Genomic DNA, 19,695 nt, shown 5'->3' on the forward strand with positions numbered 1-19,695 from the left:
CTCTGTTGTGTTTCCTTGTCACCCACACTAAAATTTCGTAAGTCTCATGGAGGGTTCACTTCTTCCCCGGATGAATGGAAACTTCCCTTTTCTTTGATACCAGCCCAGCTGGTCGTCTTCCAGAGTCGTTCTTCCCCTTGTTCATGAGAGAAACAATGTCCTGATTTAGGAGCCTCTCGTTGCCTGAGGAGCACATCGTTGTCCCGTCATCTGAAGTATTCTCCCAGACCTCAGTCGAGATATCATCTTTAGAGTGCTTGTCCCTCAACCGTGGATGTCTAGGACAGCATGTCCTGCAGCTCCGTACCTCCTTTATCTGTTCCCAGAGCTCTAAAGCCCTTTCTGATATGCTCTGGGTAAGACCAGACACCAAGATTCTTGCCTAAGTGGATAAGAATAAATTGTATCTATGCGCCTGAACATTGTGTTGCAAAGAACTGGCGTGTTTATTTAGTTTCCCGGGTTGTGTCTTACAAGCTGAACTATTATAAATGCTTCACCTTCCTAAACAGGCCCGGCCTGCGTGGTGATATAGCCTTGTCCCCCAAATTGCTGTATCCCCATTTCAGTATTTCTTTCATCATTTTTCACTCCTGACAAAAGTTCCTCCTTTATAATATGAATCCCAGACCAGCTTGTTGCTTTGAAAGTTGCCTAACATGTTTTCTATCTTGTCTTTAGGCTTGTGTAGTGAAACGTGAGTTTAAGAAAGCAGAACAGCTAATAAAACATGCCGTGTATCTAGCAAGGTAAGTGAGCTTCATTTTGAGTATGATCTCCAAATGTGTTTCTTTAGCGCTTGATATTAAATTATGCCTTTATTCATTCGCAGGGAGCATTTTGGAGCCAAACACCCAAAATATTCTGACACCCTACTAGATTATGGATTTTATTTACTCAATGTAGATAACATTTGCCAGTCTGTTGCCATTTATCAGGTATGTTCCAGGTTAAAGCATTGATTCAATCTTGACAAGCTCAGGGGATAATGATATTTAAGTGCTTCCTAGGTGCCAGGCACTGTACTGAGTGCTGGGGTGGATACATGCAAATCGAGTTGGACACAGTCCCTGTGCCGTGTGGGGCTCTCGGTCTCAGACCCCATTTTCCAGATGAGGTAACTGAGGCCCAGGGAAGTGACATGTCTTGCCCAAGGTCACACAGCAGATAAGTGGCAGAACCGGGAGTACAACCCATGACCTTCTGACTCCCAGGTCTGTGTTCCCTCCGCTACGCAGTGCTGCTACCGGGATACTGTGGGAGTGAAGCCCTCCCCTTCCATAGGAGTGAGGGGTGGGCAAAACTCAGATTAACTGGGGCACCACGGGGCTGGTTAGTGGCCAGAGAAGCCGCCACCCCCCACACTGGCTACCTTCGGAGTAAAGGTTGCCTTCGCAAACTTCAGAGTAGTGGGTCGGCTGGGGGCGTTGAAATCAAGGACTTTTGTAGCCTGCAGCTGGGACTAGCCTAAGAGCTACCTCTTCCAACTACTGTTGTAGCTAATTTATTTCAAGATGGTTAATGTGTCATTGTTTAACTTCAAATTTTTCCCTTATCATTTGTAATCCTTACTTTCTAGGTACCCTGCCCCCTCTGTGGGACAAGGGACCGTGTCTTCATTACTTCCCCCTGAGCTAACTGCAGTGGTTGGCACAAAAGAAGCCCTTCAGTAATAATTTTTAAAGTGTCAGGCTCTGTGAGTTGTAATTGCGGTGCAGTAATTGTTTTGCTGCCACTAGACTTTCGACTTCAAGTCATTTGACTTGAGCCAATCTCGGTGATTTTGAGCCTGGCCAGGTTAGGTACCTTGACATCTTCCTGGTAGGCGGTATCAGAGAATGCTTATTCACCGTTTGGTCTGGAGATTTTAGTTAGAAGCGTCGGTTCCAATGGGGCTGTTATCATTTCGCTGCCGTCCCTGTGGATGGCTTCATTCTCCAGGTGCACCGAATTAGCTGCCTAGGCAGTTTCAAGGCCACTTTTGGAGGCTGTGACTGTTTGGGCACCGTAAGCTCGGAGCATCCTAGACAGCACTAATTTCCAAATGGGGCTGCTGTTCCCCAAGAGCAGCAAAGGGAGGACACACCATTTCATAGCTCTACTCTCACCATCTGTGATATCTGGCTTCGTCATTCTGCTCCCACATCCCATGAATCATTTTCATCTGGTTTTCCCATTAGATTGTAAGTTCCCTGAGGGCAGGAGAAGTGGGTCTTGCTTCTGTTCCGTCATCTCAAGTGCTTAGTGTTTGGCCATCAGGTGCCCCATAAACGCCAATGTGTAAACACCGAGTGAGAGACGATGCAAATCACTGGCAAAAGTTCAGAGTTCTTTCAGAAATATCGTCCTTGAATTTTTAATTATTATGGTATTTGTTAAGCACTTACTACTTGTCGAGCACTGCTGAAGCACTGAAATTGTGCCTTTATTGTTACTCGTGGGCTCTACAGGATCTTGGGTTTTTTGCTTAAACTGTTTTGTGCTGAAGCATGCTTATATTTAAAACCTATATCATACAAATACATTTAAAACATATCTGTCAATATATGCATGAAACATATCTAACGTGTTATATAGAAAACTTAGGATAAATTATAATGTACTCTCCCAAACACTCGGTACAGTGCTCAGTAAATTTGACTGATGAAAACATTGAAGTGTTTTAGCAGAGCACGGTATTTCAAATTGACTGGATAGATATTTTAAGCATTGACAAGCTCATCGAAAGAATATACTTTGGAATATTTCAGACAGCCCTTGATATTCGACAGTCAGTGTTTGGAGGCAAAAATATCCACGTAGCAACAGCTCATGAAGACCTGGCTTATTCTTCTTACGTCCACCAGTATAGCTCTGGAAAATTTGACAATGCACTGTAAGTATTGTATTCTTCTCTGGCGTTCCTCTAGAGCTTTGAAAAGCAATTGCTTTGCAAAATGTTGTATTCTTCTTCCTGAAGCCTACTGGGATATTTTAAACACATAGATAATTGCTCAGTATCAGGTCAGTTTACTTTCAATTATTACCCACATTTTTCCTTAAGTAATCTATTAAGTTTGTCATTGTGCCTGTTGCCCAGAAAGCTGCAAGTCCAAGTATTATACGCCTAAAGAAATCACATAAAATTCTGTGGTAACTAGAGCAGTGTCGCTCTTCTCCGAGGCTTAGTAAATATTCCACGTGTTTTGGTACAGCGTAAATACTTTCAGAATAACAAAATCTCCAACTCGGGCTGTTTGGATATGTTGCAGATTCCACGCAGAACGTGCTATTGGTATCATCACTCATATTCTTCCGGAAGATCATCTTCTGTTGGCCTCCTCTAAGAGGGTGAAAGGTACTATTTGTCTGAGATTCGGTTTCAGAGCCAAAGCATTCGGGGAGTTTTTCATTCTCTTAGGACCAGATGGCGAGGGTTTCTGTTCTTGGCACTCTTTGCTTCGAAGCATCCCGTAGCTATGCGGAACATATGTGCCGTGTTTGCTGCTCTTTCTGGCTTGGTGAAATTTTCAGGCGACTCTTAAGTGGCGTCCTCTCCCGCCTTCCTTAGCCCCAAAGACAAGTTAGCTCACTCCGCGGCTGTGGATGAAACTCACAAAAGAAGGCAGTTCAGTGGGGCGGGACTTTTCAACCTTTTTTTTTGAGTCTCTCCCAAACGCTTACTATAGTTCAAGGCTCTGCACACAGTAAGCACTCAATAAATAGTATTGATCGATCGATCGATAGCTCCTATGTTTAGCATCTGACTGGGCTGTTGGAAATCCCCTGGTGGGAAAAGCTGCGACACCCAGAATGGAAACTCAGACAGTTTTGACGGGTCCATAAACCCGTCTTGTGGAAGAAGCTCCTTCCCTCAAAGTGATCCTCCAGTTATCTAAAATAAACTCTATTTTTCTTAAGCGGGGTGGACTGAATAATATATATATACCAGGCTGGGAAATATCTCTGGTGGTTCTATTTGCTCTGATTGAACAGCACCTGGTGAAATAAGCTCATTGCAAGCAGGTAATGTGCATCTTTATTATCATATGGTACTCTCCCAAGCACTTAGTGCAGTGCTTTGCACACAATAAGAGCTCAATAGATATGATTGAATGATTGAATGAATGAATTAATGAATGAAATGTTGAGTTTTGCTGCATGAGTTTCACTTGGTTTTGTGAATAATCCGATGGGCTACCTTTTGATATATGTTTAGAGCTTCTATAATTTTCTCTACCTGCTTCTTTAAAACAAATTCATTTGTGTTTTCAATGCAAGGCAAATTCTGCCCAAGGCTTTAAACAGTGCAGTGACTGTCTTAAGTGTGGAATTGCCAAAGTTTTATTTATAGAGAGAAATATTGATCTTAAAACAAAGTTATGTAAATTACTTGCATATCATGTGGTAAGTTAATTTCACATGGGTGCCTGTGGCATTTAGATAAAATTAATAAAGTGATCTCCACTTAATATGTTTTGTTCCAATAATGCGGTAATTATGTTCCTGCAAACTCCCGCATTACCAAAAAAGCGTGTTGTCCTATTCCAAGCACTTAGTAGAGTGTTCTGTGCACAGTAAGTGTTCAGTAAATGCCATTTACTGATTCAGTGGTAAAAGAGGGATTGGTAGAAGCAGCGTGGCCTAGTGAATAGAGCACAGGCCTAGGAGGCAGAAGACCTGGGTTCTAATCCCGGCTCCGGTCTGCTGTGTGATCTTGGGCAAGTCACTTAACTTCTCGGTGCCTCAGTTACTTCATCAGTAAAATGGGGTTAAGACTGAGCCCCATGTGGGACGTGGACTGTGTCCAACCTGGTTAGCTTGTATCTGCCCCAATGCTTAAGACAGTGCCTGGTGCATAGTAAGCCCTTAACAAATGCCATTAAAAAGAAAAAAGATAGTTCAAAAAGAGTTGAAATAGGACATAGGTTCTGGGCTCTTTCACTGGTGAAATGCAACAAGGTTGTGTCAAAGAAAAATGCCTTCTATAGCTTTTTTCAAGCAGATTGCCTACCCGACACTTCTCAGATAATTCTCTGCTTAACCCTGCATTGAGAAGCAGCTTGCAGCAGTTTAAAGTTCAGTTTTCAGTAAACAATTGAAAAAATGTTGCCACTGGTTCCGTCATTCAGACAGTAGTACTTATTGGCCATATACTATGTCTGTAGCCCTGTTTTAGCACTTGAGAGAGTACAATAGAATTAGTAGATGTGATCCATGCCCTCAAGGAACTCTTAATCTTTTGTGGGAAACAGGCATTAAAGTAAATTACAGATAGGAAGGTATAGGGCTATGTATTAAGAGAGCATAAGTAAAAGGGCGTGTAAAATACTTTATGTCCTGGAAAGGTGTGAGTACTTAAGTGGTGAGTTGGTACCGAAATGGCATTTGGGGAATATAAATAGGGGACCTCAGAAGTAAATGAAAACTGGTAACCTAGAGGAGCCATTGATGAGATAGCGTTTGGAGGCACTTTTCCAAGGTTGGCTTAGGAAGGGGAGAAAGAGAATTAGAGAAAGAAATGCACTTTCCTACAGAAACGTTCAGACCATGTTTCCCCATTCCTCAAGAAACTCCACTGGTTGCCCATCCATCTGTGTCAAACAAAAAACTCCTCACCGTTGGCTTTAAAACAGTCACTCACCTTGCCCCCTCCTACCTCACCACACTACTCTCCTGCTACAACGCAGCCAGCAAACTTGGTTCCTCTAATGCTAACCCTCTCACTGTACCTCGGATCTCGTCTATCTCGCCCCCGACCTCTAGACCACATCCTGCCTCTAGCATGGAACGCCCTCCCTCCTCATATCAGACAATTGCTCTTTCTGCCTTTAAAGCCTTATTAAAGACACATCTCATCCAAGAAGCCTTCTCTGAATAAACCCTCCTCTCCTCTTCCTCCACGTCCTTCTGCGTCACCCTGAGTTGCTCCCTTCATTCATCCCCGCTCCTAGCCCCAAAGCACTTATGTACGTATCTGTAATTTATTTCTATCCACGTGTCTCTTCCCCTCTAGACGCTGAGCTTGCTGTGCACAGAAAATGTGTCCTTTTTTTGTAGTAAGAGCAAGCACTTAGTGCAGTGCTTTGTACACAGTAAGCACACAAATATGACTGAATGAATGAATATACATATTTGGGAAGAGACACATCACACTCAGTAGTAGTAATAGGAATAATAATAATAGTAGTTTTTTTTTTAATGATACTTGCTAATTGCTTACTTTATGCCAGGCATTGGACTAAGCAGTGGGGTAGATACAAGCTGATCAGTCTCACAGTCTTGATGCCCATTTTACAGATGAGGTAACTGAGGAACAGGGAAGTTACATGACTTGCCCAAGTTCACACAGCAGATATGTTGACCACTGGATGCAAAGTGGTTGTAAGTACTTGGGAAGTGCAAAACAGAGTTGATTCGAGACTCTGAGCTCCTTGTGGACCGGGAACGTGTGTACCAACTCTGTTTTATTATACCCTCCCAAGCGCTTAGTAAAGTGCTCTGCACACAGTAAGCGCTCAGTAAAGACCATTGACTGACTTGTAACCTGCCCACAAGGAGCTTGCACTCTCATTGAGTTAAATAATTGAATGTCCAGTTGAACGTGTATACGAAAGTGCTGAGGATGGGTATAAAGAAGTGCATAAGTTCTGGAACCGGGGTGATTTTATTTGCATGCGCGCACACCCAGAGATCACATTCAGGTTGTTCAATCTGAGTGGGGAAAAAGCATGTCGGTCGTATTTATTGAACGGTTACTCTATGCAGAGCACTGCACTAAGCGCTTGGGGGAGTACTGTATAACAATAAACAGACACAAGCCCGACAGACCCAGAGAGACTTATTCACATTTCTGTTAGCTGCCGTTATGGCCAGGGGATGTCCTTTAAAGGTTTCTGGGGCGGAGGAATTGTTGCAGAGCAGCCCCCCTAGAAAGCCCAGAGCGCCATCTCAAGTAGAAGTGGGGTCGGGAGTGTGGGAGGCCAATCTCAGCCGCACGTCTGCCTCCGGGTCCTCCTGCTGGCCTGGCTGGGCGCAATCAACCTAACCGTCGCCTCAGACCGATGGGCCTGTCGGTTAATGAAAAGGTTCCCCTTGAAGTATCCCCATCCACAAACTTCTCTGGAAACTAATGTCTGCGGTTGTTAATTCTGTTTTTGAAATGGACTAATTGAATTTTTTCTCTCTGAGTGCAGCACTCATCCTAGAGGAGATTGCGATTGACTGTCATAATAAGGAAACTGAACAGAGGCTCCTTCAAGAAGCTCATGATTTGCACCTGTCTTCACTCCAGCTGGCCAAGAAAGCTTTTGGGGAATTCAATGTTCAAACAGCAAAACACTATGGCAACCTTGGAAGACTTTATCAGTCAATGAGAAAATTTAAGGTAGTCACTTCCTGCCCTTCAAAGCCATTGGAGTCTCATCTCCACCCCCCCCCCCCCACGCAAAAGTAACGATAAAAATAGTCAATCAGTGGTATTCATTGAGCACTTAACTGCTTGCGGAGCATTGTATTAAGCGCTTGGGAGAGGACAGTGCATCAGAGTTGATAGACACGCTCCCTGCCCACAAGAAACTTAATAATATTGGGTAAGCACTTACTCTGTGCCAAGGTGTAGCGGTAAATCCCAGAGTCCTTAAGAACGAAGTCTCACCCCTTCGGGCCAGTTTAATTGATCCACTTGAGTGGTGTCTGGTGCACTAAATGTTCCATATGGGCATGAAAAAAATGAACTTGCTTTCCCAATTTTGGGGTGGAATTTGAACAGTGAGAAAAATCTGGTTCATTCGATAGGAGTTAAGTGCAAGCTTAGGCACCCAGGTGCTCAAAGTCCATCATCCAGTATACTGCTTTCTCATTTTTTCATTGGATGTAGAAGTGAGAGGTAACATTTTTTAAGCACTCACTTGATATGCTGCACTTTTACTAGGTCCTCGGAAAATTCGGAATAAAGAAGCGGCAGGTCCCCTGCCCTCGAGCTTACATTCCAGAAGGGAAGATAAGAAGTATTTCCAACTAGAGCGGTCAAAGAGCTGTTTATGTTTTTGGTGATGACTGTAGGCTTAATCGCTTGTTGGGTCTTTGTTTTTTCAGGAGGCAGAAGAAATGCACATCAAGGCAATTCAGATTAAAGAGCAACTTCTTGGTCAAGAGGATTATGAAGTAGCCTTATCAGTTGGACATCTAGCTTCTTTGTATAACTACGACATGAATCAATATGAAAATGCTGAGAAACTTTATTTGAGATCAATAGCAATTGGTGTGTTTCTTTAAAGCAAACTCTTTCGATCCGCTGACTAAATAGAAGAGGAAGTGCTTAGTCTGCCATTGGAGAGGCAGACTTAGTTAATGAATGTTTGAGTCAGTTTAGAGTTCTTAAGTATAGAATCAATTCTACAGAAATGCACTTAGAAATAACTAAATTTTGCCAAGTAAGATCCACTACAGTAATTTTAGTAAATCATAGTAAAAATAACGCTTAGCTGGGTGCTTTGAGGCAAAGAAAAGTTTTTCTGTGTGGTAGCCCAAACCTTAAAATGTGAAATGATAATCTTGTAATTTTAAAAGCTTCCTTTCTATAAAGAGTTTTAAAAGGCCCCAATTTTATTTTATATCCAGTAAGGGAAGCCTCACCAGCAGCAATACTGCATAGACCCTAGAGCGGAATTTTATGCCAGGATATGAGAGTGCGAAAAGGGGAGAAGGTTGGAAAAACAGAATTTCAGATTCTCGGGGGTTAAAGCACTTGTAGCGAACATCATGTTAGCTTCCATGATGTAAGTTTCGAGTTCCCAACTCTCAAGTCCTGCTGGTTTCAGAAGTGCTTTGTGAGACACATTTTTCCAAGGAGTGGTAATCCTAATCATTAGGGGGTCAGGGATCCACAGATCATTTAGATGTCCTGTTCTTGCTCAGAACGCTTTAAACAAGTAGATTATGCAATCAGTTCTGCTAAGACTATTTTTTGTTTGCTTGGGGTTTTTGTATGGTACTTATTAAGTGCTTAGTGTGTGCCGAGCTCTGTACTAAGCGCTAGGGTAGGTACAAGCTAATCAGGTTCACGTTGTCCCTGTCCCACATGGGGCTCACAGTCTAAAGAGGAGGGAGTAGGGTTGAATTCTCGTTTTACAGAGAAGGAAACAGGCTCAAAGAAGTTAAGTGACTTGCACTTAACTCAGCAGACAAGAGGCGGAGCCAGGATTAGAACTCGGGTCCTCTGACTCCCAGGCCCGTGCTTTTTCCACTAGGCCATGCTGCTTCTCGGTTCTGCTTTCTTATGCGATTGGATAGTAAGGCTTTGAAGCGTTAGGGGGATGGTCTTCCCACAGTGCAAGACTGTCTGGATAGGACACGATCCATAAATTGTAGGACGCAGATTGGCTATAGGAAGAATTGGTTGAGCAATTGTGCCGACCCGATTTTGCCATAAGCAGGGCCTATTCAAGAACCACACTGACCACGTTTTAGCAGAACTGACTGAATTTCATATTTAATGCCTTGGTTATAGAGGGGCAAATGAAGTGACAAAAGATTTTGAAAGGAACACTTTAGAGAAGCAGCGTCGTCTAGTGGATAGAGAACTAGCCGTGGGAGTCAGAAGGGCCTGGGGCCTAATCCCGGCTCCGCCACTTGTCTCCTGGGTAAATCACTTCTTTGTGACCCAGTTTCCTCATTTGTAAAATGGGGGTTAAGACACGGGGGACAGGTACTGTGACCAACCTGATTAGTTCATATCTACCCCAGCATTTAGTTTGGTGCTTGGCACGTAGTAAGAGTTTAGCAAATAGCATTAAGGAAAAAAAAAGGAATGGACAAAGAAAAGAAAGACATGTTCAGAGATCCAGGTGGGTATAGAGCTGTAGAAGCTAGTAAAAAGCCAAGAGTAGCCTGTGGATACTGGTTGGAGAAGTGGACTCTCACCTCAAGGAAAAAAGCAACTTAATTTAAAATAAGAATCCACTTAAAGCCCTCAACTCTGATGTTTAGTGTGTAAGAAGTAATAGCATGTATTGAGCACCCACTTGGTGTACTGCACTGTAGTAGACCATTGGTAATTTCAGAATACAGAAGCAATTCATCGCCTGACTGCAACAGGTTGGGTCCACCATGTTGAAAGACACCATTGAGACATGTCAAATGTGGTGATTAGTTGAATGGCTCTCTGGTTTTCTTGAGATATTTGGACAATTACAAAGCAATGTATGTTTCAGCACTATTAGCACTCTGCCCAAACACTCGGTTTAGAAGGTGTAAAAGGAAAACGTGAAAATGATCGGGGGTGAAAGATGGAGGGAACCCGGAGAATATCTGAGCACGTTAGATTCCTCTCAAGGCAATAAAACACACAGCATCCACCCTGAGTTACTGGGATCTCCAACCCGAAAATTAATATCAGACCGACTAACTTTGCTGAGACAGCTCGCGTTATTTTCCCCCTCTCTTTTTTCTTTTAGGGAAGAAACTGTTTGGTGAAGGTTACAGTGGACTAGAATACGATTACAGAGGTCTCATTAAACTGTACAACTCAGTTGGCAATTACGAGAAAGTCTTCGAGTACCACAACATCCTCGCCAACTGGAACCGGTTAAGGGATCGGCAGTTTTCAGTGACCGACGCCCTGGAAGACGTAAGCACCAGCCCACAGTCCACCGAAGAAGTGGTGCAGTCTTTCCTGATGTCCCAGAATGTCAATGGACACAGCTGCTGAGGGAGCGAGGGAGGACGTCAGTTCACCAATATACCTTTTCCCAGATTTTCGGGGGAAATTCATACTGTGAAATCAAAACCATGGTTTTCCGGGGCTGGAGTTTGCATCGAAACACTGGTCCAGTCGATTGAAGATACCGTGTGGGTGTTCCCTGTCTCATACGGTGCCCGTAGACATAGGCATGGATGCAGTTCTTTTCCGCATGTATGGCATGTGTAGTAGTGTGGCTCACATTTTTGACCTAGTAGGAAAAAAAAACACCAGAAAACCCTATGTTTGTTTTTTTCTTTTAAAAAGTAATTTGCAGAGAGCCTGCAAGGAAAAAAAAAATAAAACAGCTAAACGAGTTTAAAAAGAGTTGCATTCTAATTTGAAAGGATGATCTTACCAAGTGTTTTTAACAAGAAATAATTCTTCCTTGTGGAGGTATTCAATCCTGTATCGTCAAAGGATTTGATGAGCAATTGGTGTTTATATGCAATATTGTAGAAGTCATGCTTAGAGAGATGTTTTAACTTAGGTTTGGCTGCCTTACTCAAGGGATGTGAGGAAGATCCACTCCAGAAAACTTGCTTATTGTGAACCACGCTCTAGTGACAGGGGCGAACTGTTCAATCATCTGAACTGGACCAGTGTTTATTTGTAAGTAATAGATCCGCAGTTATGGCTTTAATTTGGTACAGCAATGCGAAAAGCTCTAATAACTCTTCGTAACAGGACCAGGAAACTCGAACGGAGGACCAGCCTTTAGGGAAGGAGGTTATTGGACCAGTGGCTTTAAACTTTAGTCGTTCGTTTTGTCCCCGCATACACTTTGACCAGAAGGATGATTTCGTTTAGATGGGCGACCGGTGACAGTGCAGAAATGGTTTTCACGTAATAAGGTTCCAGACAAGGAGTGAAAGTCGGCCGTGGCAGTGACGACATCTCTTTAATTCGGAAGGGGCAGATGTCGCCTTCGGCAAACCCGAGATGCTCGAGAATCGGCTGTGGCCACCTCCTGCCTCCCCGCTCCACTTTTAAAAAGGTATAACCTGTTAATTGAGGGAGTTACTCGCTCATACTGGCAAGTAGTTTTGTAAAACAATCCAGTTCTCTCTCTGGGGACTTGACATTACTGTTCAGTATGCAGGAGTCTGGGGAAAAAGTGCCCCGAAAGCACAATAGATCTTTAGTGATGTATTATTTCTAGAGTAAGTCAACAGTACAAGCAGAAACTGAAATCCTCATTTTAGTTGCAAAGGTTTAGTCAGTTGTAAAGATCCCTTAACTATATGCCTATTTCACTTGCCTGTCTTAATTTTTATTTTCTGGAGCTTTTAAAAATTGACAGCCCGGGTTATTTAATGTTGAGGTGAACTACAAATGTCATGTAGCATACACAACTGAACAGGCCATTTGTTTTTACCTCAGTTCTTAGCCCAATGGCTCAAAAGGAACCTCTGTTAGGGTCAGTCTCGCTTTCTCTTCCTTAGCTATTTTCAGGGGTTTCTAACTTGGCTGTTTCAATTTTGCCCCCTGGCTGAAGTGTGAGGTGCTTTGTATGGATGGGTGTGTTTTTTGCTTCCTTAACCTGGGGGTTGCAGGAAGCAGATGTCTGCTTAACTGTGCTTAGTACAGTGCTCTGCGCACAATAAGCGCTCAGTAAATGCCTTTGATTGTGCTACCATTGACGGTCACCAAGTTGAGTGTAAAAATTAAAGAAATTGGTGATATCAGACACTTCTTAGAGCTCCTCGTAGCTCAGCTTTCGTTTCCAACTCATGCTTTCAGTGTTCCACAGTTCACGATCGTACCGTCTGCCAGAGTTTGGGGGTCGGTGATTTAGCAGAAGGGAAAACCCACCAAACTTAACGTGCTGTTTCATTAAGTTGACCCTTCAAGCTGAGATTTCGAAAGCACCCCTGCAGAATAGTCACTGGCCCGAGTCAGCGTTTCCTGATGACTTTGAAAGTCCGTTTTTACCAACTCTTGAAAGCGGCCACAAGTGAGAACCGAAATTCTGCAGTACTCCTTCAAACCGTTCGGCTCCCATGGTAAATGATAGGCTGTATTTTCAAACCTCCCAAATATATTTTCAGGATAGACTAACATCGAATTTTCCTTATGTCCTTTTGTGTGTTTACAAATCTAGAATGTCTCTGGTAAACCATTTCTCAGAAAGGCGTTGGTGATTCTTAGTTTTTTTAGTGAGTGGATGTGTGTGTGTGTACTTATATATTTGTGTGCGCACACACGCACGGTCTCTCATAATATTCCAGCCAATCCTGATGTCCAAAAATCGAGAATTCAATTTAGGTGTTGACTCCCCTTGCCACCATTTTTATAAAGAAAGCCCCGAGGTCTCCAAGGCCTGAGATTCCAGAGTGATCATCCCTGCTAGCAAGTCTGTAACACCTGGACCCAAAGCAGGTCCAGAAGACTGTCCCTTTTCCAAGAAAGGAAAAGGGGGCAAAGAAAAGAGAGAATGATGTTTTCTTTTAGTTTTTTAATTTATTCTTGAATTTCTGTTTCTAAGGTAGAACGGTCTGGTTGAAGTTCAAGATGTGGGTTGATCCTTCAGTAGGAAAATGCTGTGTAGGAGAAAGAAGGCCAGATTTGATCAAGAGTAGAAACTTCTGAAGGATCGATAAAATTTTTGGCGTGACCCAAGTGTTTGGTAAAGTATTTGAGGCCCAGCATTTCGTGAGCCAGGCTTCATTTTCAGGTTTCGCAGGATGTTCAGTCCAGGCTGATGATCGAATGAAGGGACAACGGGGCCTCTCGCCTTTCTCTCGTTACCCTAAAGGTGCTGAAGTTGAGAGTCCGGCAGTGGGCACTGACAGTAGCAAACCCCACGCCATCCTGTGGGAAGTTGGAGCAGTCAGTGGAGCGTATGGGGACACCTGTAACTCACAAGCCTATGTTCTGTAGAGACACGCTCACTGCTGTCTGTCGTGTAGATACCATTTGCTTGAACTTGTTTTTGCACACAAGGTTGGTTTTCGTTTATGAAAACGAAGAGGATTTTGAAGGGTTTTTTTTTGTTGTTGTACTTGTTGAAGTATAACTTATTAGGGAAAGTATTACATTTAGTTCAGGTTGATTTAAAGCAAGTGAAAAATGCTGCATTTTTTTTTTTTAATCGATGGTGCCATTGCGCTGCTCCTCATGGTAGAAGAAAGTGTTTCTTACGCTTCCTTTTTAGTCCTACATGCTGGCAGAGTACAGAACGGAAAACCCTTCGTGCCTAAAACATGATCGAAGCTGTAGGCAAAAACTTTACTTCAGTTGAACATTCAACAATGTTTTACTTGCCAGAGGAGCAAACCGCTAGTTACCGTAACCTTTCTCTAATTCCCATTCTTGGCGGCCTATGTATTTTAGCGGCCTTTTTACAGTTAGCTCTTTGTTTCTTGGTGACAAATTTATTGCTGGCGACGTGCTTATGTATAAATCTGAATAGTCTCTTAATTTTGTTTTGATTTGGGATTTGGGGTTGGTTTTTTTTGTCTGTCTCACAAAGATAGCCACACAGTTCTCTCTCTTGGCTTTGAAGGACCCTCGTTTTTGCCAGGAAAAGAAGTCACCCGAAAACCCTGAAATCTGGATTAAATTTCCACATCAAACAGCACTAGTCATGCTTTTGTCCCCAAATCTCAGGAATGTTTTAGGCAGTGACGCCCATTTTCCCTGTTAATGATTTTGAAGGAGTATGCTTTCAGATCTCGTTTTAACAATACTGTATTTTCATTGCAATCCTAGGTATCTATAGCATGAGTGGCCTTAGTGAGTTTGTTGAAGTGCACATTTTTTTCAGAAGTAAATTTTAAGATAAAAATATATACTATATATATAGATCTAGAAAACTTGGTTTGTGGTGCACAAGTTAAGTATTGGATCACTAAACTATTGCAGGTACCATTTGTATAGCATTATTCATTTGTGTATGTTCTTTTTATGGGAAGCTCTGTTGCCATGGTAACTAAAGCTATAATTTAGTTCTACTTTTATGATGTGAATGAACGCTACATTTTAATAAATATTACCATTTCAGTACTATTTTTATACTTCATTGAGCTACAGGGGAATTGAAATTAAACGGGATTCTAAAAAGAGCTGTTGCTTGATCTATTAAAAGCAAATTACTGAAAACACCTTACATGCGAATCCCCACTAATAGTGCCACAGGAATTTATATAGACATATCTAGGTCTTTACTAAATTTTGAAGACAGTTCTTTGTTGTGTCAAGAATATTTCGCACAGACTTGTAGTGCCCATCCTTATTTGTAACCATCAGACCATACTGAGTATGTTTGTAACCAGCATTGTGATATCTGTAATTGTATTGCTAAAAATTGAATTATTGACCTAATAAATATAGTGTTCCTGCATTTGGAGTATCTGCCTCAAATCTGGTGGGTTGGGTTTTTTCGGGGGGAGGGGGCGGTTTGGGGAGGGTTTAAATGGTATTTGTTAAGGGCTAACTGTGTGCCAGGTACTGTACTAAGCACTGGGGTAGATACAAGCTAATGAGGTTGGACGCAGTGGCAGGGCTGCATTTAGAACCCAAATCCTTCTGTCTCCCAGGCCTGGGCTCTATCCATTAGGCCACGCTGTTTCTCATTGGAATTGTCTGGTCTAGAAATACCCTGCTGCTTGTGTCTCTCTGCCTCTTTGGGGAGATAAAGAATTATTTCAGCTTTAAAACTGGTCCCAATTTTATGCGTAGGTAGAGGCTGTTAGTACTAGACAAAGCCTTCTTTGTAGCCAAGAAAAATGTAAGTCATTTTGTGTCATTGAAGGTCCTTGGCAGAGTAATTTACCCCTCCACTTGGAATTTGTTTTAGATGGCCAGCTTTTTTCACAGTAACTTGAAGAGAATATACTTCTTTCTTCTTGGTTCTCAAAGAAAATGTCCAGATGGCAAATATTTGAGCAGTCTTTGTTACTTGGAAATTCACGAAAGGCCTTTGTTAAGAAGGATAAGATGAAAATTCTGCGGGAAAATCTTTTGGTCAGATGCGTTCTCCGCTTCTACCTTGCATCAAGCCTGAGCCGTTTCAGGTTTTGAACGTCTGTTATATTGTGGTATTTGTTGAGCGCTTACTGTTTGTCAGGCACTATACTAAGCTCTTGGGTGGATACAACCAAATGGGGTTGGATGCAGCCCCTGTCCCACTTGGGGCTCACAGTCTCAATCCCTGTTTTTCAAATGAGGTCACTGAGGCCCAGAGAAGTGAACTGACTAGACCAAGGGCACACAGCAGACAAGTGACAGAGCCGGGATTAGAACCTAAGACCTTCTGACTCCCAGGCCCATTTTCTGTCCACTACGCCATGCTGCCTCTCTTAGAAATTGAAAGTCATCTTGAAAGAGTGAAGCATGCCAAAAATCCCACTTTCTTGCTGCTTGTGGGCAGGGAAAGAGTCTAAATAAATGAATAATTATGGTATTTGTTAAGTGCTTATTATGTGCCAGGCACCATTCTAAACGCTGGGTCTGCCAACTTTGTTATAGTTGTACTTTCCCAAGTGATTGACAGTCATTGCCTTGAATAATAATGATGGTATTTGTGAAGCGCTTACTATGTGCCAAGCACTGTTCTAAGCAAGCTTGAACTCCCCCGAAAGAAGATGCCCTCATTAGCATGTGCTCATATTTGACTTGTAGACTCTCCCGCGACGGCACTGATGGCGTTTTTCCAGGACCTTAAAATGTCTTCCAAAAGTTTCAGGTCCATATAACAAGGTGTGGGAGGATCGAGGCCACTGTAAATTTGGTTTCTGATCTGGTGCGGTTTACTCAAATGCAAAGAATTTACACTGGCTCCACCGAATAAGGAGAAAATGAAGAAAGGGCCGAATAGAGTGTGAAATCACGATCCACCTTAATGAGAGGGAGTGGAAATCTTCAAACAGCCTGGCGGTTTTAGTGGAAAGTTCTGACTCCCTTCCAGACATATCCAACTGGGTAAAATCCCAGGGAGCCATAAAAGCCTTGGAAAAGATCTGTAATGATACTTTTTTCACCCAACTTCTGCCGGGAAAGGATCTTGAAGTGAACCTTTCCAGAAAACAGTCATGGAAGGATGTCCCCTTTGACCCAGATTGAACTCCAAGCTGGAGAAACCATTCCTGAATCTGAAGCACTGGTAAGTACCATCAATTAATCAGTGGTATTCATTAAGTCAATCGATGGTATCTCTTGAGCGCTTACCACGTGCAGAGACCTGTACTGAGTACTTCAGAGAGTTCAGTAGAGTTGGTTGAAACAACCCCCACCCTCCCTTTTCAAACTCGACACAAGGAGAAGGTTTGCGGCACTGCCGTGGCTATGGATTAAAGCACGCTAAGAGTCCCCATCCCCTTTCAGGGTCGCACCTGGGGAGTTTCCAGTACTCTACCGGTCTCGACTACGGGAGGGAGAGTCAAGCAGAGGCATACCCAATCCATTCCTAGCTTGCCCAGTGGCTAGTGAGTGGAAGGCAATTTGCTACAAATCAAAACACACCTGTGCTGGGCAGCAGCATTACGGGAGAGAGTAAAGGGTGGAGACTCAAGTTTACTGCACGGAAGGAGCCAGTGGTAAGCCACTTCCATATTTTAACTCTAAGCATACACTAGAACAAACGCAGGTGGAGGTGGGACGTTCTGGGACAGATGTGTCCCTGGCATCGCTATAGGTCAGAGAAGACTCGACAGCATAATATGAAATGAGGAGTCCCCATGGTGGGAACGTGGCTTATCTCGGAGGCCTGCTTGAGGTAACCCATTGAGAAGGCAACCATCTTGTTTGGGGTTTGGGGTGGGCAACGCAGGCCTTGGGCGGAAAACTTGGCATTTGTTTTTGCCATTGCTTTATGGTTCAACTGGCCAACTGCCCTACTGCACTGTCGAGGACAAGCCTGGGACCTTTTTTGAAGAACTCAGAGCAATCAGTCAGTGGTATTTACTGAATGTACTCCCTGGGAACTAAGCGTTTGAGAGAGTACAACAGAGGAGCTTGTAGTTGCTATCTAAGCCATCAGTTTGGTCTGAATTTTAATGCATCATGGACTCCTCACACTTACTCGAAAGACATACTAGGCTTTTTGATTTTCTTGATTTCGTTTTGTATCTTTGTCCTTTGTAAGAGTATTTGGTAAGCATTTACTGTGTGTCAAGCCCTGGGGTAGATTACCTCATTTGTAAAATAGGAATTAAGACTGAAAACCCCATTGGGGACAGTGACTGTGTCCAACCCGATTTGCTTCTGTCCACCCCAGCGCTTAGTATAGTACCTGGCACATAGTAAATGCTTAACAAATACCACACTTATCATTATTATTATGATTACTAGGTAATCAAGTTGGACACCGTACCTGTTCCACTTGGGGTTCACAGTCTAAATTGGAAGAGAAGGGATTTAATCCCTATTTTACAGATGAGGTCCTGAGTGGCTTACCCACAGTTACATAGCAGGCAAGTGGCAGAGCTAGAATTAGAACCCAGGACCTCTGACTCCCAGGCCTTTGCTCTTTCTTCTAAGCCATGCTGCTTCCCTGCATCAGTAAACATGTTGGCAATGGGAATTTAATGCTATTGAAAATGAAAACTTCATTTTGATTATCTGATCCTTTGACTACACAAAAAGCATAATTTAGCTGTGTTTGAGAATCAGAATTCTATACTACAATTGCCCACCAAATGACCGTTCATATTTAATTTCACCAAGAACTTTCCCCGATGCCGGCATTGAGAAATATTGAGTTCTGGGTTCCAGTGACCAACACCAGCCCCACCACCACCAGCATCAAGATGAAGCCAGGTTCCGCTTCAGCAGGCAGAGCAAGAGCACAGAGAGAGCCCCAGGACCTGCCCTTTATAATTATTTTTTTTAATGGTATTTGTTCAGCGCTTACTTTATGCCGGGTGCTGTTCTATGCGCTGGGGTAGATTCAAGGTAATCATGTTGCCACTTGTCAGTTGTGTGACTGTGGGCAAGTCACTTAACTTCTCTGGGCCTCAGTTCCCTCACCTGTAAAATGGGGATTAAAAGTGTGTGAGCCCCACGTGGGACAACCTGATTACCCTGTATCTCCCCCAGCACTTAGAACAGTGCTTGGCACCTAGTAAGTGCTTAACAAATACCATCATTATTATTATTATTATGTTGTCCCACGTGGGGCTCACAGTCTTAATCCCCATTTTACAGATGAGATAACCGAGGCCCAGAGATGTGACGTGACTTCCCCAAGGTCACAGCAGACAAATGGCGGAACAGGGATTAGAACCCAGGTCCTTCCGACTTACGGGCCGTGCTCTATCCATTAGGCCACGCCGCTTCTCATCGTGTGCGTCCTTGTTTCCCCTATCACCTGGGAACGTCTGGAAAACTGAGCCTGGCATTAAGTAAAGATGATGGGACGGGGCTGTCATTAGGGCACTAATTATGGGGAGCGCCTTAAATGAGCGGCTCTGAAGCTTCAGTCCGGCGTGTGGGATGGAAACAAGCCATGTGATTGGCGATGGTCCCTTCTGGACAAGGGCGGGGGAAGGAGAGGGTCCCTTTGGTCTCAGTCCGTGGGGTGTTTGAAGAGCTTCCTGATTACATAGAAGCAGCTTCAGGTGGTGACGAATGAGGAAAGAGGCTCCAGAAAGCATGTGAGGAAAAAAAAAGCAAGCCAGCGAAACGCAGACCAAAATCCTCCTACCCTGTAGATTGAAGCCTCCCACACCGTGCTGAAAGATGCCAGGGTGTATCATGTAATGGAGGAGCTGGGAAGGGCAAGATGGTCGTCTAACGATGGCTTTCGTCCGTTGGCTTTCTGTTACTCTTCGTAGAATGTGGGAGGGAGCCAATGGGAGCCCCTCTCTGCTCTTGTGAGCTGCCCTCCCAGGCCCGCCTCCACAACCGTTCTTGCCCGGAAGACATGCTGCCCTGGGACTGATAGCACCAGAAGCTGTGTCGGCAGCCCTACTTTGTCTCCTATTAAGACTGTCAGCCCTACAAGGGACAGGGACTCCATCCAATCTCACTAT

General features: G+C 43.5%; 1 protein-coding gene, 1 long non-coding RNA gene and 1 other non-coding gene across 3 annotated transcripts in view; 2 read left to right on the forward strand and 1 right to left on the reverse strand.

The window, feature by feature from the left end:
* APPBP2 (amyloid beta precursor protein binding protein 2) overlaps positions 1 to 15,065 on the forward strand; it is a 56,720-nt gene extending 41,655 nt beyond the window's left edge. The window contains exons 7-13 of the mRNA XM_003431419.5: positions 682 to 749; positions 833 to 938; positions 2,751 to 2,875; positions 3,252 to 3,337; positions 7,176 to 7,366; positions 8,077 to 8,242; positions 10,437 to 15,065. Of these exons, the coding sequence (XP_003431467.1) occupies positions 682 to 749; positions 833 to 938; positions 2,751 to 2,875; positions 3,252 to 3,337; positions 7,176 to 7,366; positions 8,077 to 8,242; positions 10,437 to 10,690 (996 nt within the window). The 3' untranslated portion in view covers positions 10,691 to 15,065. The remainder of the gene's footprint in view (positions 1 to 681; positions 750 to 832; positions 939 to 2,750; positions 2,876 to 3,251; positions 3,338 to 7,175; positions 7,367 to 8,076; positions 8,243 to 10,436) is intronic.
* Positions 10,890 to 19,514, reverse strand: LOC103171418. Its single transcript, XR_486774.3, has 2 exons — positions 19,368 to 19,514; positions 10,890 to 10,931 (listed from the first exon to the last, which is right to left on the reverse strand). It is a non-coding gene; the product is annotated as an uncharacterized LOC103171418 (long non-coding RNA).
* On the forward strand, positions 17,038 to 17,175 carry LOC114818084. The gene has a single exon (XR_003765905.1). It is a non-coding gene; the product is annotated as a small nucleolar RNA SNORA7 (small nucleolar RNA).
* Positions 19,515 to 19,695: the final 181 nt, after the last annotated feature.

Source organism: Ornithorhynchus anatinus, chromosome 17 (assembly GCF_004115215.2).
Source record: "Ornithorhynchus anatinus isolate Pmale09 chromosome 17, mOrnAna1.pri.v4, whole genome shotgun sequence".
Lineage (NCBI taxonomy): Eukaryota > Metazoa > Chordata > Mammalia > Monotremata > Ornithorhynchidae > Ornithorhynchus > Ornithorhynchus anatinus.